Below are 14,442 nucleotides of genomic sequence, written 5' to 3'. Positions count from 1 at the left end.
CACTTTGGGCACCTGGGAACCTGGGATTCTCTGCCTAATTGGTCCCGAGGCCACATACATAGATGTTTCCTGCCCTCCAGACCGTATCATCCATGTGCAGACCCCCAGCCCTTAAGGATGGCCGGGTGGGGTGGATGGAGCTTGGACAAGCAGGCTGGGATGGATGCCCACACACCCCTTGTGATGCAGGATGTAGCTGGTGGTGGGTAAAGAAAGACGGCGGCTGCAAGCTGGAGGCCAGAGCCTGTCCTTCCTGGGCCACTGCGTCCCACCATGAACTCCAGCTCAAACTCAAACCTGATCTATCAGTTCTTAATGGAAGCATATTTTTTAAGGTATTTAACATAGTTTATCTGAAGCTTTCTAGCTTGATATATAACTTCAAATTTTTAGACATACAGAATGTAGACTCTTGCCTGGGGCCCTGCAAGTGTTAGGGGTGAGCCTATTAAAAAACTGCCACACAGATGTCTGGAAAGCAGCTCAAACTCTGACTTTCAAACTCAAGAGCAAAACCTGGTGCTCTCCATCTTCCTCATCTTAGTGAGTCAGAGCAGTCATCCTCTTCTCTTTCCCTCACTGCCCACATCCCATCTGCCAACAAATCCCATCAGTTCTGTCTTTGACTGATATCCAGAAGCTGCCGTCTTTTCACCACCTCTGCTGCTAGCCCACCCCACCCAGGGCACCATCACCTTATACCTGAGCCATGATAGTTACTGATCTTTTAAAAACAAATCACCTCACTCCTAGGACAGAAGCTGCTTGCTGCCCCTCACCTTCTCCATATACACACAAACCAACGTGCTCCAAAATCGCAGAGTACTCAGCTGGGCATGGCCATCTGGAAACGACCACTTTCCCAACTTCCTGTGCAGCTGGGTTATGGCTGTGGTCATCTCTGGTCCGTGCTTAAGAGAAGTGGGACTTCCTTAACAGACACTGGGATGTGCTCTTTGCTCCCCCTCCCCCACCGGTCACTGTCCCTCCCTCCATCCTGTTGCCTGCAATGCAAACGTGGTCTTGGACATGAGTGCGGGGCCACACATAGGAATGCCCTGAGCTGCATCCTGGTGACACAGAGAGAAACTATCTTGTTTAAGCCACTTCCTTTTTTCATTTTACTGTTAGAGATAAAGCAAATCCTACATAATGCAACCCAAATGCTCAAAACCTCCCAAGGCTTTCCATCACACTGAACAGAAGACTTGGGCCCTTCACCGGGGCCTCCGAGGGTGTGCCTGGTCCTGCCCAGATCCAGCTTCCTGGCCCCAATTCCTCCCAACTCTCACTCCAACCACCCGGGCCTTCCTCGTCCTCCTCCACCCCATACACGTGTTCCTGTCTCAGACCCTCGCACTGTTCCTCTGCACTGGAATGCTCTTCCCCCAGCTCCCTGCTCAGCGCACATACTCATGGAGCCTTCTCTGACCTCCTGACTCACTGATTTTATTTATTTGTTTCAGGCTGGCCTCCCTCCCCTGAGCAGCAGCTCCACAGGGGCAAGGCCTCGGCCATCCGTTCGCAGATGCCAAGGGGAGCTGTGGCGCACAGTGGGCCCTGGACTCGCAAGCATTTGCAGAAGAAAGGAAGGAAAACTATAAAACCTCAGCAATCAGATTTTTGTTTAGCTCAGGAAAATTAAATGCTGATCTGGTAAAAAGTATTACTGAATTTATACATGTAAAATGAATATTTAATTTAAAAATTTAAGGGTTGAGCGCTTTCGTTAGCTCCTTATAGAGGCAACTCGTAATTCTTCTGTCCCACTGGCCGACAATACTGCTGACAGCTGTAAACCGAAACTTAGTATGTTTTTCACCCTGCGCTGCTGTCTCACCGTCAGTAAGCCCCAGACGCAGGGAAGGCCCCACTACCTTCAAGACAGAATGCATCACAGCCCCGCCTGTCCCCAAGGGACATTCAGTTACGGAGACCAGCAGGGCTTCTTACTAAGTGCATTTTATCGGTTTTATAATGCAAGTATCTTGAGGGCAGCGAGTGAGGTAGCTAAAAAGTCTCGTACAGCGTCGAGTAATCAAGGGAGAATGGCACCCGCTCAGCGGTGCAGGTAGTGTGATAATCACCCATCCCTTATTTTTCTTTCCAGTCAACCTCTGTATGAAGTAGGAGCAAAGGGAAGGAGTTGGGTTCAACACACAAAAAAAGAACCGCTTCTGTGATTCCCCTCACAGCGACTTCCTTGAGGTGCTACAGAAGCCACTTCTAGGCCAATCTCTTGGTCAAGTCTGGTGGCAATTACCTACTGCCTCCTCGGGAGACAGGCTGATGCTGTCCGTGTACAGGTACTCCAGGAAGGCCCGGTAAACAGGATACGAAAATTCACTCATTTCTACAATCTCATCCTCACTGTCGTCCAACGAAGAACGAAAATGCTCACACCTGGAGGAAGAAAGAAGCATGTCAGGTCCCAGCTTCTAGGCAACAGCAGATGACCCCCCCGAGGAGCATGTGCTCAGGGGGTTAAAGAGGAAACAGCTGACGAGAAGGAAGGAAAAACCCAGCACCGCACACCTTCACGTCCTGGCCTGGGCCCCTCACTTCCTCTGCTGCCTGGACGGCTGCAAACGCCTGTTGACTACACGAGGCTGCAAACGCTCACCTGCTATGGGGCGGCTGCCTCCCCTGCCCGGCCTCCCAGGGGTCCCTCCCACACCATGTCCACAGAACAGCATTTACAGAAATTGGGTGGGTTTATTTTTAATAACTGAGTAATTTTGTTTCTTCACCTCCTGTTATGGGTCGAACTGTATCTCCAAAATTCATATGTTGAAGTCCTAACCTCAGAATATAATAGTATTTGGAGAAAGGGTCTTTACAGAGGTAATCAAGTTAAAAGAGGGTGGTCCCTAATCCAACCTGACCGGTGTCCTTATGAAAAGGAGGAATTTGGAGTGAATGCCATGTGAAGACTGGAGTTATGCTGCCATCAGCCAAGGGACGCCAAAGATGGCCAGCATGCCACCAGAAGCTGCGACAGAGGCATGAACAGATTCTTCCTCAGATCTCTCACAAAGAACCCATCCTGCGAACACTCTAACCTTGAACTTCTAGCCTCCAGAACCTTGAGAGAATAAATTTCTGCTGTTGAAACCAACCCGTCCGCCGAACTCTGCTACAGCAGCTCTAGCAAGCCCTAACCTCCCTGCGCTTCTATGCGGGGTCATGGGCTACAGCGAGGGTGAACGAGTGCCGCACAGCCCGACCTTACTAAGAGGTGAGCTGGAGACTAAAATGCCCTGTTGAGTTTGTGATTCACTGCAGCAGGATTTCAGTATCTGTTACACAACAACAAAATGAATCTCAAAATCATTACGTTAAGAAGCCAGGCAGAAAAGAATACATACTGTGAATTCCATTTACATAAGCTTCTAGAAAATGCTGACCGTTCTACAGTGACAGAAAGAAGATCAGTGCTGGCCCAGGGCGGGGGCCTGAGGGATCTCTGAGGGGCGACAGAAACGTTCTGTGTCCTGATTTGGGGCAGTGGTTTCACAAGAGTATACCAATGTCAAAACTCCTCAAACTGAACATTTTAAATACATCAATAACTGTGATTTTTCAAAATCCCTTTTAGCTTTACCTCAGCCCTGTTGCTCTTCTCTTTTCCAAGCAGCTAAACGTTCCGTGTCCCATAGCTGATTAAGGAGAGTGACTGTCGTGGGCCGAACTCAGCTCCTAGCACAGAAGTTCACGTACATCCAAGCGGTCCCTGAAGTGCTCATAACACGCTCCCCACTGGTGGCGGCCCCCCGGCGCCAAGGAGGACAGGCCATCTGTAAAGTCTCTAAGGAAGCTGACAGTAGGTTGGCCCTGAGCCACTCCCTACTCATTGCAATGGCCTGTTACTTCTTGTTTCATGTACCCTGTGTTTCCCCCACTGCACTGGCCACTCACAAGGGCAATCATAATCACTGAAGTGCCTAACATAGTTCCTTGGAACTAGAAAATAATAAACATATTTATTTCAACTCTCAAAATAAATAATTCCTTACCTAATTTTGAGAAGGACTTTATGTGCATAAATGTACTTTCCATCCACCAGAAACTTCAGGTCTGCGGTGCTGGGGTTGTCAAATTCCCTCTTCAGGGACTCAGCCACTGTGAGGTGGTCGTCGGGTTCTAAGGGAGCAACACCCACGTTTTCTAACACACATGCCGGCCGGGATATACAGCACCGCTCTGCTGACACTCGTGAAAACACCAGGTCCCCCAAATAACCAATCAACCGTGCTTCTTCCCCACAAAACCCATACGGATTCTGGCTGTGGCCATCATTAAGTGTAAGAACCTCCCACACATCTGCTTGTAAACCTGGTGAAACAACTGAAGTCCCAAACCACCTTACTAAACAAAATTTTTTGAATGTGTGAGTAAATATACTTGCTAAAAATAAAAGATAGTTTCCCAATCACAGTAAAAAGCAATCAAAACTACTTTTCATTTAGTATACGGTGCTGGTTTCTGACACTTTTTTGAAAAATGAATCAATCAAATTAGATCCCTTTCACAGGAGTCCATCAGAGGGAAATAAATTATCTGATATTGCACTTAACATAGTCCTTACTATCGAAATAAAAGCACCAGACTTCTCCTAGTTCTCAGCTATCACCCAAATGGACAGTGACCAGCTCACCCACGGACAGGAGGCGCCACGTGACGGCGGGCGTGGCGAAGCAGGCAAACACGTCGTCGGTGCAGGAGAAGTGGGTGAGGTGGGGCAGGGTCACCGACTGGCCCCGGCACTGGCCCCACATGTACACGTGCCCTCCCTGCGTCTTGGCGGCAGACGTGTGGGCAGAGTGGCAGGCCGCAACCTCTATAATTCTAGGTTCACAAACACACACCAAGTAAACACGGAGAACAGGGAGAAGAAACAAGTTGATTTTTCTTCCCTTAGGTTTAACTGATTTTAAAAAAACAACAAAACAAGACTTAGACACCTAAGCTTCTACATTTTCAGGCACCAAACAGTTCTTTACATTTAAGCTCTTTCACTGGCACTTTTACATCATGAAGATCTGCTTGGTACCACTTCTAGCCAGTAGGCCTATAATATGTACCGTCCTGTTTTGAAATTCAAGTGCAATCCAAGAGAGAAGGGACCAAAAACAAAACAAAACAAAAAAGGTGATTAAATTTTTTTCTTAAAGCATTACTTACTCAAGTAGATCAAAAAAACTGGGGCTATCGTGATCCAGGGTCAATAAATCTTTTCATCAAAACATCACCAATTTTAGGGTTCAATGGAGCATGCTGTGGGTCACCCCAACTCACAATGCAAACAGTAAATACAGTGGTTCTGACTCACTGAGCTGTACCACCTGGAACCCAAAGGAGTAGTTTTCTGGGATCAACCATATGTTAGACCCCAGTTCAAAAGTTCATGATTGACAGGCAAGTAGTTCTCAGAATACTTCCTAACAGAAAACACTGACTTATTGATTTGAAAATGATTATTTTCTCTAAGAATAAGTCACTACACAGATTCAAAGATGACAGTAAACTATTTTATCCCAACTGAGGTCACCATCTTGATTTTGCCACAGCAGACCATGGGCACCAGCCTCCTCAGTGACTCGGGCTTACAATTTCAGGGTCATCTCTGACTTCTCCCTCCTCACTTACTGCTTTCTTCAGAACATCCAGTTGACAAGTAACAGAAATTCTTTTTTGTAATGTCTCCCATTTGTCACAGCCTGGTCAGGGACATCCCATATCTCAACTAATGTAACAGCCTCCTAGGTCTCCCTGCCTTAGAATTTCTCTCTCTTCTGACCCAAACTGCACGATGTTAGCAGATTAATAATCCTCTGGAAACACCATTCTCATCAATACTTTCAAATATTTATTGACATCCCATAAGATAAAATCCAGACACGTGACCTTAAGGCCTTCCTTAATTTGGCTTCTATCTATGTCCAGCTTTCTTTCGAGTCACCTTTGTCCACACATCCTATGTTCCAGCAAACAGATGTCCTCACTGTGCCTCAGTGTCATTATGCACCAAGTCCTTGTTCAGGAATGCTCTTCCTTTCTCTCTGCCTTAGAAATCCTCTCAAGGCCCAGATCAAACAACCCCACCGTACGCGATCTCTTGCAGCACATCCTGTCCACACCTCTCCCACCTGGCCCTGTTCATCTTTTCAAGTGTGTATGTCTCACCTATTCAGCTAGATTTCAGGTTCCTGGCAGGCCAGCTCCCTGCATTATTTCTCTCATCCTAAGCACCCAATATGGTGTCTTACTAAAGACAATTTGTAAGTCATTTTACTGACTAAATAACACAGAGTAGCTGAAGGTTGAATAAAGCCCCACTGACCGAGGCTAGCAACTGAAAGGTGGAGATATTCCTCCATGACCTGTTTTAATTAGACGTTTCCCATTCGTGGAGGGAGCTGGTCCTCATACTACCCGGAGGCTGCGGTGGTGGCTTGCCTCAGGAGGCTGAGATACATTTTCACGTGTGGCTCAAATAATTTCACTGATTTATCAGAGGGCAGCTCTCAGCTCTTGAGAACCCAAGAGCACTAGAGAAGAGGCTCTGACGTCCTGTAGGAGAGGGTCTGGGCATGGAGTCCAGCAGACTCAGGTCTGGATTACAGCCCTGTTACTAGGCTGTGTGACCGCACATAAGTCCCTCAGCCTCCAGGAGCCTCAGTTTCGTCGCAATGCAAGGCTAGCACATGAGAATGTAATGACAGAACGTTAAGCACCAAGCACAACGCATGGTGCACAAATTGCACCGTAACAGTACAGGTCTCTTCCCATTATTACTACTACTACTACTCATAGGCTGGGAGTCAGCCAGTAACCCATAGAGGCAAGTTACTTAAACTCATTATCTGTTATATCATCTTTAAAACAAAAGGGGGGGCAGAATACAAAAAAGCCATCATCTCACAGGCTTGTGGTGAAAAGCAAATGAAACAAGGGAGGTAGCACAGCGAACATTCAAAAACAGTTTCTTCCTGTGATGAAAATGTTTACCAGCTGCAGGAACCTGGGGCCTGCCCTGAGGAGCTCACGATTTAGCTCAAGAGGGAAGTCATCTGTGAAATTACAAACCAAGTCCAAATAACCATCACAGTATGGCAGTGGCGACTACAGTGCTCTGGTGAGTAAAGGAACATCTTCCCTGGCGACTCCTTGGGGAGTATTTCATAACCTGGGCCATGCTGGCTTTGGATTTGTCAAAGAAATGGAGTAAGAGCATCTGAGGCAGAGAGAAAAGCATGTGCAAATGTGGAAAGAACACAGGACGGAACCAGCAAGACCAGACAGGGTACAACACCAAGAGGACCCAACTGCGACAGAGAGGCACCTTGGGGAGCAGAGAGCATGAGGTTCACTAGGAACAGTGGCGTCGGTCTTAAATTCAAGGCTGAGTGTGGATTTGAGCTCATGTGACAAATGGGAAACAGCTCTGTAAACAGGGCCAGGAAGTAATGAAAATGGTGTTCTTAGATTAATCTGGCAATTGTGTGCAAGAGACTGAAGGAAGAGATGGAACAGTCTAGAAAGCGAGCTGGGGAAGGCTGATAGGAGTGCAGATGTCACGTCCGAGCCACGAGGCCAAGAAAGAATCAGGGTGGCCACAGGTATCACTGGGAGGAGGGAGAGGAGTCAGACATGGGCCGAGTGGGAGTCTAAGAAAACACCAGCCAGCAGTGCCGAGCGGGGGCCGCAGTGCAGGTCTGATGGCAGGACGGGGCTCAACACAGAGCGCGAAGCACATTTTAAAGAAGAAAGGGCCTTCTACATTTCACCCGCTTTAGCTATAAGCAATCTGGTATTCTCCGGAGGCGGGGGAGGTTGGAATAGCCCAACAGTGTTCAGATAAACATTCATTAACTGCTCTTGTTCTTAACATATCTAAGCACTTCCACAGTGACCTACTAGGCAAGGACTTTTGGATTTTTTGAGTACCTTTTGTACACTTTGGGAGACCACTGACAGTGACAGCCTCTCTTTTCCCTGATAATGTTCTATAAGAAATGTAACTGACTGGAGCACAATCATAGCCTCCTGTGCTAAACTACCCAACATCAGAAAATCAGGATAACCTCGTTCCTACATTCACTTCTGAAACATTTACCCATTAACCTCCAGGAGAGGGGAGCAGCCTTTGCCATTACAGGAGGCGGGAACTGCTTCCACAGCCAGGGGTTAGGATGCAGAAAAGCTAGGAAGGCTGGCCCCCCCTGAGCACGGCCTGGGGTGTTTACCTGGAGCACCTAGCGCCACACGGAAAGGCAGGGGTGGGGCACAGGCGTGGCTGACCGCAGCGGCTGCTATAGGAAGGAGAGCGGAGAAAGTTTAGAGGGAACCTTCAGGTCTCGGCTTGGGACTCAAGCATCTGCCAAGGCAGGCGCCTTGCCTTTGCCTCAGGTCATCTGTCCATATATCTGATTCATACCAAGAAGCAAATTCTGAAGCTCAGATTTTCCGGTCATACATGTAACAGACGCTGACTATAAACACGAGCTAACCTTTACTGTCAGGATGTCTGGCATATTTCCTTCCCACTTTATTTTGTAGCTATTCTTAATGGGGAAAAAATTTACTATGCGTTCATCATGAATAGGTTTTGTCACGTCGACCAAATGACCCACGACAACCCCACAGCTGAATGGCTGAGAAGTACTAGAAACAAAATAGCAGAGAGTGAGAAAGGATGCAAAACAGAAAACAAGGGGGAAAAGCTACTCTGTGAGGAAGCAGAATAGTGGAGAAGAAATCGTGGCAATAAGATTCAGAGCAGTGATTCCCAATCTTGCTTCTGTAAGAGGCCAACACTATTAATAACCACAAGAGGCCACAGGATTCACAAAAATGCAAGGCAGAGTTAGTTTTAAATCGACTGAACTTAAAACATGCTTTTATGGCACTTTAAGAATAAAGACACGAAATGTTATTCCAAATGACATAAAAAGTAAAAGAATAATAACTTATTCTCATTGTATCATATCTAAAAAATTACTCAGAGGGAATTAAGAAGGATAACAATAGAAGTTTTCTATAATCTTTGCAAGATGTCAGCTCTTTTTTATTATATTTTACTTTAGTGACTTGTATGTACTGTATTAGATTTAGCTAATTTTTAATAAATTCCTTTTTGTCTTATTAAAAATAATTTAAAAAAAGAATAAAGACACAAATGCTGGTAAATCGAAGTACTGAGAATTCAGAAAGATTGGGAATGACTGGGTTGGAGAAGCACTTTAATTATTAAAATCACTTCTGTGTGAACATAGATTGCTAACACATGTTAGCATCCTTCATCATAAACAGACCTCTATGAGAAAAATGTTTAATCAGGTTTCCCTTGCATTGTTGTTTGAGCAAATAATCCAATGTAGGCAGGTTTGCACTTTCAACTTCTGCGAACAGGTAACCAAGACCTGACGATCCACCCCGCCCCAAGTTCCATCCCATTCTCTCTCTTCAGCTAAGCTTCCCCGTAAATGGCCCCAAGAGTCAGGAGTTCCTGAGAGAGAAGTCATAACGTGTCTGCAAAGTGTCAGTCACTGAAAAGGGCGGGCAGGTGCAGGACAAGTCCCAGCAAACTCACAGGTTCCTCCCTCGCCTTGTTCGTGTGACGGGGCCTGCAAGCTCAGAAGTTACCATGTGAAATTCAAGCATGGAAAACTGAGAAAGCAGGAACATCGCATGCAAAACACTCATCTTTGACACTTGTAGCCCAAATCACGTTTACGTGGACAACGTCGAGTGTGCAAGTATTTAACTGTTTCCACTTGTTTTACAGATCTAATTTAAAAATAATTTTTTAAGTTAAGAAGTTTTTTAAAAAGACAGAAAGCAATGCTAGCTCCCAAGTGCCAGGTAAGGACCTGACACTCACATAACTTCTGGGCCCTGTTTCTCTGCCTCTCTTGCTTTCCCCACTATAGCCCGAGTGGCCCGGCGTGACCAGAGTCAGAAAACCCGGCACTCATGCTGGGACGGCCGGGACCAGGAGCACAAGGTGGGGTGGCTTGCTGGTGGTCAGATGGCAGTGGGTTCTGTGAGTTCAAGGACAGATGAGTTCAAGTTTATGTTAAGGGTGGCAGCACCAGAAAAATGGTAAAATGCCATACAGACAGCTTGTTTTTACATGTTACCTCTGTTTGATCCTTTAACACTTCTTTGCTGTTTTGTCTAAATACTGAATGTCCCCACTGACTGGACTGGCTAGCCGGAGGCATTTTTGTGACCATTCAAGGCCTCAAGATCGTCTTCTCTTTTTACTAAGTAGCTCTGAACTACCTTTTAAAGAACCGAAAATGGCCTGGCCATTTCATTATCTTTCCTCCTCCCTCATTCTTAGGGGTCCAGGGTCTTACTGTAAGATCTGGGGGCGGGGGAAGGTTTGTTAACCAATTTAATGTAGGTTCAGTAAAAGTAGCCAGGTTCATAATCCTCAAATGAAAGTCAAGAGGGCTGAAAATGACCATTTGGTTCTTCATTTTCATTGTTGTTTCATCATCTTCCTCTTAAGACTATAAAATAGAAGACAACGAGAATGAGGGGAAAGGTCATGTCTGAGCAAGTGGGATAATGCGGAAGAGCTGTCAGAGGCTTAGTCATTGCAGCTGGTGCGGAGAAGCTGCGGGAGGTACAGGTGCAACGCGGGCACGTGGAAACAGAACATTTAACACACACTCAACCTCCCCAACGATTCGTAAGCCAATTTCAAAAAGGAATGAGTGCTCTTGTTCAAGAATATTCTTGAATACTAGCAGTAAATAGCCCACAATTCTGTACCATGTCTAAGTTTTGTTTAATCAGTAAAAAACACTGAAGTTATTTTGAAAATCCACATATTACCTGTCCTTTTCCACAACGACAGGAGTAGGGTAGGACTGGTTACTTTTGTTGCCAGTGCCCAACTGGCCGTAAGAATTTGCACCCCAAGCATACACTTGACCTTCATCTGTTAATACTAATGTGTGTGCGTAGCCACAGGCAACCTGGAAAGAGAAAAACCAAATCTACTCAGGCCTGCAGATAAAAGGAAATGTGCTTTCACAAGATAGGTTAAGAATCAAAACTTTAAAAAAACAGAAGGAAAGAAGAAAGGAAAGAAAGAGGAAGAGGCAGCCCAGAGAGGTAAGCATAAATTTAACCAACATCCCCCCAGAGCTAGCTTAGGTCCCATGCGTGGTGAACAGTGCTGTGAGACCAGCAGGAGCCCCTCAGTGACAGGAGGCCAGTTTATTCAGCTTTAATTTAGCATTCATTATGCTCACAGAGATCAAGGGGTGTGACGTGAATAAGAAATAGGCACTTTTATTTTTTAAGAATTATTTTCTTTTTTTAATTATAAAAGTAAAACTTTTTTTAAATAAGAAAGTTCAATGTGAAAAAATATTGAAAAGTATAATGATGAAAGTAATCTCAAGATCAGGATTTTTTTCTATTTATAGAGATATGCACTGATAACTTTAAAAAAAAGTCATATTGTAAAAGTACTCCTGTGTCTTTCTTTTTACTTAACATCACATATAGCACTATTTCCCTATCATTAAAAACCTTTTTAAGCATCATTTCTGTCCTTATAAGTTTAGTGTAACTTATTTAACCATTAACTTTATGTTTGATTAGATAAATTATACTTCATCTATTATTTGTTATTCATTTTTTTCTTTTTTCTTTTTTTTCTTTTTTCTTTTGGCTGTATCTTCACTAATTCTTTTGGTCACTTTCTCTTTGCTTTCTTAGGATAATACTCTAAGAGTAGAATTCCAGATCAAAAGGTATGAATATTTTTAAGACTCCTGATGCATATGGCCAAAGTTTCCTTGGAAAAGATGGTAACAATTTACATTCCAACAGCTATTATGAGAGTGCCCTGGAAATATAAATTTTCTGATAAACATCTACAACTTAATTCATGGAAAGAGAGCTTTAACTTTACTTCAGTCAAGATATCCAAGCAGCTAACCTTTTCATCCCACTAAGAAAACTATGTTTTCAGTACACTGATATCTTTACACTGTAGACTTAAAAACAGGCACATAGAAACCAAAAGTGGGCGTACCCGCTGGACACGAATGCCTTGCAAAGCTGCTATTCTGCAGGGGGTTGGCTGGTTGCCGCCGCTGCCAAGTCCCAGCTGCCCATTCCCATTATAACCCCAGACGAAGACCTGAGAGAAAATGAGAGACTCAATGCCCACAAAAGATGAGACAAAATGCAATCAAGGTCTCTGTTGTGAGAAACGTGCCATGTTGGTCTGACACCGATAAGGCAGAGAGGTTTTTTAAGCAACATATGAAAAAATGTTCTTACCTCCCCAGTGTCCACCACTGCCATGGAGCACATCTGCCCACAGGCGATGTTCACGACCACTTTATTCTGTAAGCAGCCAGTGACTCTTCGAGGGATCGGCTGATTAGCTGTTGATCCAGACCCTATCTGCCCGGAGTTATTATAACCCCAGGCAAACACCTATTTGACAGAAGAGATCAATAAATGAAACACACTAATATTTATAGTGTCTCTATTGGCACTTGGGGTGCCTCATCTTTGCCCTCAAAGTGCTTGATGTTCATAAATCCTCACAACACGGGCAAAAAAGTTTTCAGAGAATTCTTTCCAACAAAATTTTACTTTATAAAATTAGGTTACTGGCATTATCTACACAAACAGTAAAAATTACTATCAAATATCATATAATCCTTATAAAAGTATCTACTTGGCCTCCGTCATATTTTCCAGCATTTGGGGATTTTTCTTTTTGCCAATAATCCCCTTGAGTAAAGCAATACAGAAGTAACAATACGTCTTTTTAAATGTTGCAGTTATAGAAAACCTTACCACATACAGGTACACTTCACCACATGAAGACCATGACTATGAACTGCTAACAAGAGTAAGACTGAATTTGAGGTAGGTGGTTATTTTAATCAAATGACTGTATTTCCAGGGCTGCTACAGGAATCTGTCTAACGATCAATGAGATTTATGCTGACTATTCTCACCTCTCCATCAGATGTTAGCACCAAAGAATGGTAAGACCCACAGGCAACTTCAGTAACTTGCTTGTTTGACAAATTAGTAGATATATGACAGGGCACTAAACCATGATTAGTTGTCCCGTTGCCCAGCTGGCTGTACGCATTATGACCCCAGGTAAAGACTTCTCCTTCTGAAACAAAAAGAAACACAACCAGATTTCAAAATATCTAATTCATTATGGGAAAATACATATAGCACACTTCCACAAATGGAAACTGAAACTTCACATGCAAAAGCTAATCAACTTCCCTATTCCCATCAAACTCATTCTAGAAAAGGAAGACATTTGGAAAGTTAAACTACATTCCACCTCAAAGCAACAAGATGAAATTTAAATGCAGGCAATTATAATAGCTGCAAGATAGGTTTTTAATAAATAACAGAGAAAAGGCAGCTAATAGTAGTGGAAAAAAACATTAGATTGAAAGTCAAAAGACTGTAAGGTCATTTAACGTCTCTGGACCTTAATTTCCTTATCTATGAAATAATCACCAAGTTAATTTTTTAAATCTTTGTAATATTACTTATTGTACAGTATAATACACGTTCATAAAAATTCATAAAATATGCAGTTTTGTAAATAATTACAAAGCACATCCATTTACTTCCACTCAAGTCAAGAAATATAATCTTATAATCACCCCAGAAGCCCCCACATATACCCTCTGAATAACAGAATTTAGTCTTTCCTGGTTTTAAACTTTAAATAAGTGGAGTAACACAGTATATACTTCTTTCATCTGTATTTTCTACCTATTGTCTCTTTGTGTGACATTCTAGATAATTTCTTCTATTTTCCAATCTAATAATTTTCTCTTTTGCTGTGTCTAAACTGCTGCAAAACTTGTCCACTGAGTTTTTCATTTTGGTAATTACTTTGTTTATTTGGTTCTCTTTCAAATCTTCTATGATCTCTCCAAGTAACCTCAAGTTCATTCCTTAATCCTTCAAACACAATGAATACAGCCATCTTATAATTGGTGTCTAATAATTTTAATATCTGATATTTAGTAGCCAGTTTTTGCTATGTTTTTTGCTGGTTCTCATTCATGGATCCTTGTTTCCTTGGTTATCTTTGACTATGTGCTATTAATTGCATGGAACAATTATTTTTCAAAAGCATTATACTTCCCCGGGCCTGGGATGAAGATGCTTTCCTCTAGAAAGGATCTGCATTAACTTTGTCTCATGTCTTTAAGGCAATTAAAGGTACCTCTTTGGTAAATTCCAAGGCTTGAGATTATGGACCATGAATCTGATGGGAACTGGAATATAAATTCATGGTTACAACCTCTCAGGGAGAGGTTTTCTTTCTTTCTGTTTCTCCCTGCTTTGCTCAGAGCCAAGGAACTTTTCTGTTGAGTCCCTGAGAGATGGGAGAACTTCCTTAGACTTGCC

At 43.7% G+C, this 14,442-nt stretch overlaps 1 protein-coding gene across 13 annotated transcripts in view; it reads right to left on the bottom strand.

Annotated features, from left to right (window-relative positions):
• The window catches only part of RCBTB2 (RCC1 and BTB domain containing protein 2), a 99,833-nt gene that overhangs the window by 17,029 nt on the left and 68,362 nt on the right, over positions 1-14,442 (bottom strand). For 12 of the 13 annotated variants that reach the window (XM_072976235.1, XM_072976236.1, XM_072976233.1 and 9 more), the window contains 8 exons: positions 13,008-13,174; positions 12,316-12,474; positions 12,065-12,172; positions 10,852-10,994; positions 8,250-8,315; positions 4,658-4,848; positions 4,017-4,143; positions 2,264-2,403 (listed from right to left, as the gene is read on the bottom strand). In XM_072976235.1, the coding sequence (XP_072832336.1) occupies positions 2,264-2,403; positions 4,017-4,143; positions 4,658-4,848; positions 8,250-8,315; positions 10,852-10,994; positions 12,065-12,172; positions 12,316-12,474; positions 13,008-13,174 (1,101 nt within the window). The remainder of the gene's footprint in view (positions 1-2,263; positions 2,404-4,016; positions 4,144-4,657; positions 4,849-8,249; positions 8,316-10,851; positions 10,995-12,064; positions 12,173-12,315; positions 12,475-13,007; positions 13,175-14,442) is intronic. The other variant, XM_072976243.1, reaches the window with a different exon arrangement.

Source organism: Vicugna pacos, chromosome 14 (assembly GCF_048564905.1).
Source record: "Vicugna pacos chromosome 14, VicPac4, whole genome shotgun sequence".
Classification (NCBI taxonomy): domain Eukaryota; kingdom Metazoa; phylum Chordata; class Mammalia; order Artiodactyla; family Camelidae; genus Vicugna; species Vicugna pacos.
The sequence above is the reverse complement of the archived record's forward strand: the minus strand, read 5'-3'. Positions and strand labels throughout refer to the sequence as shown.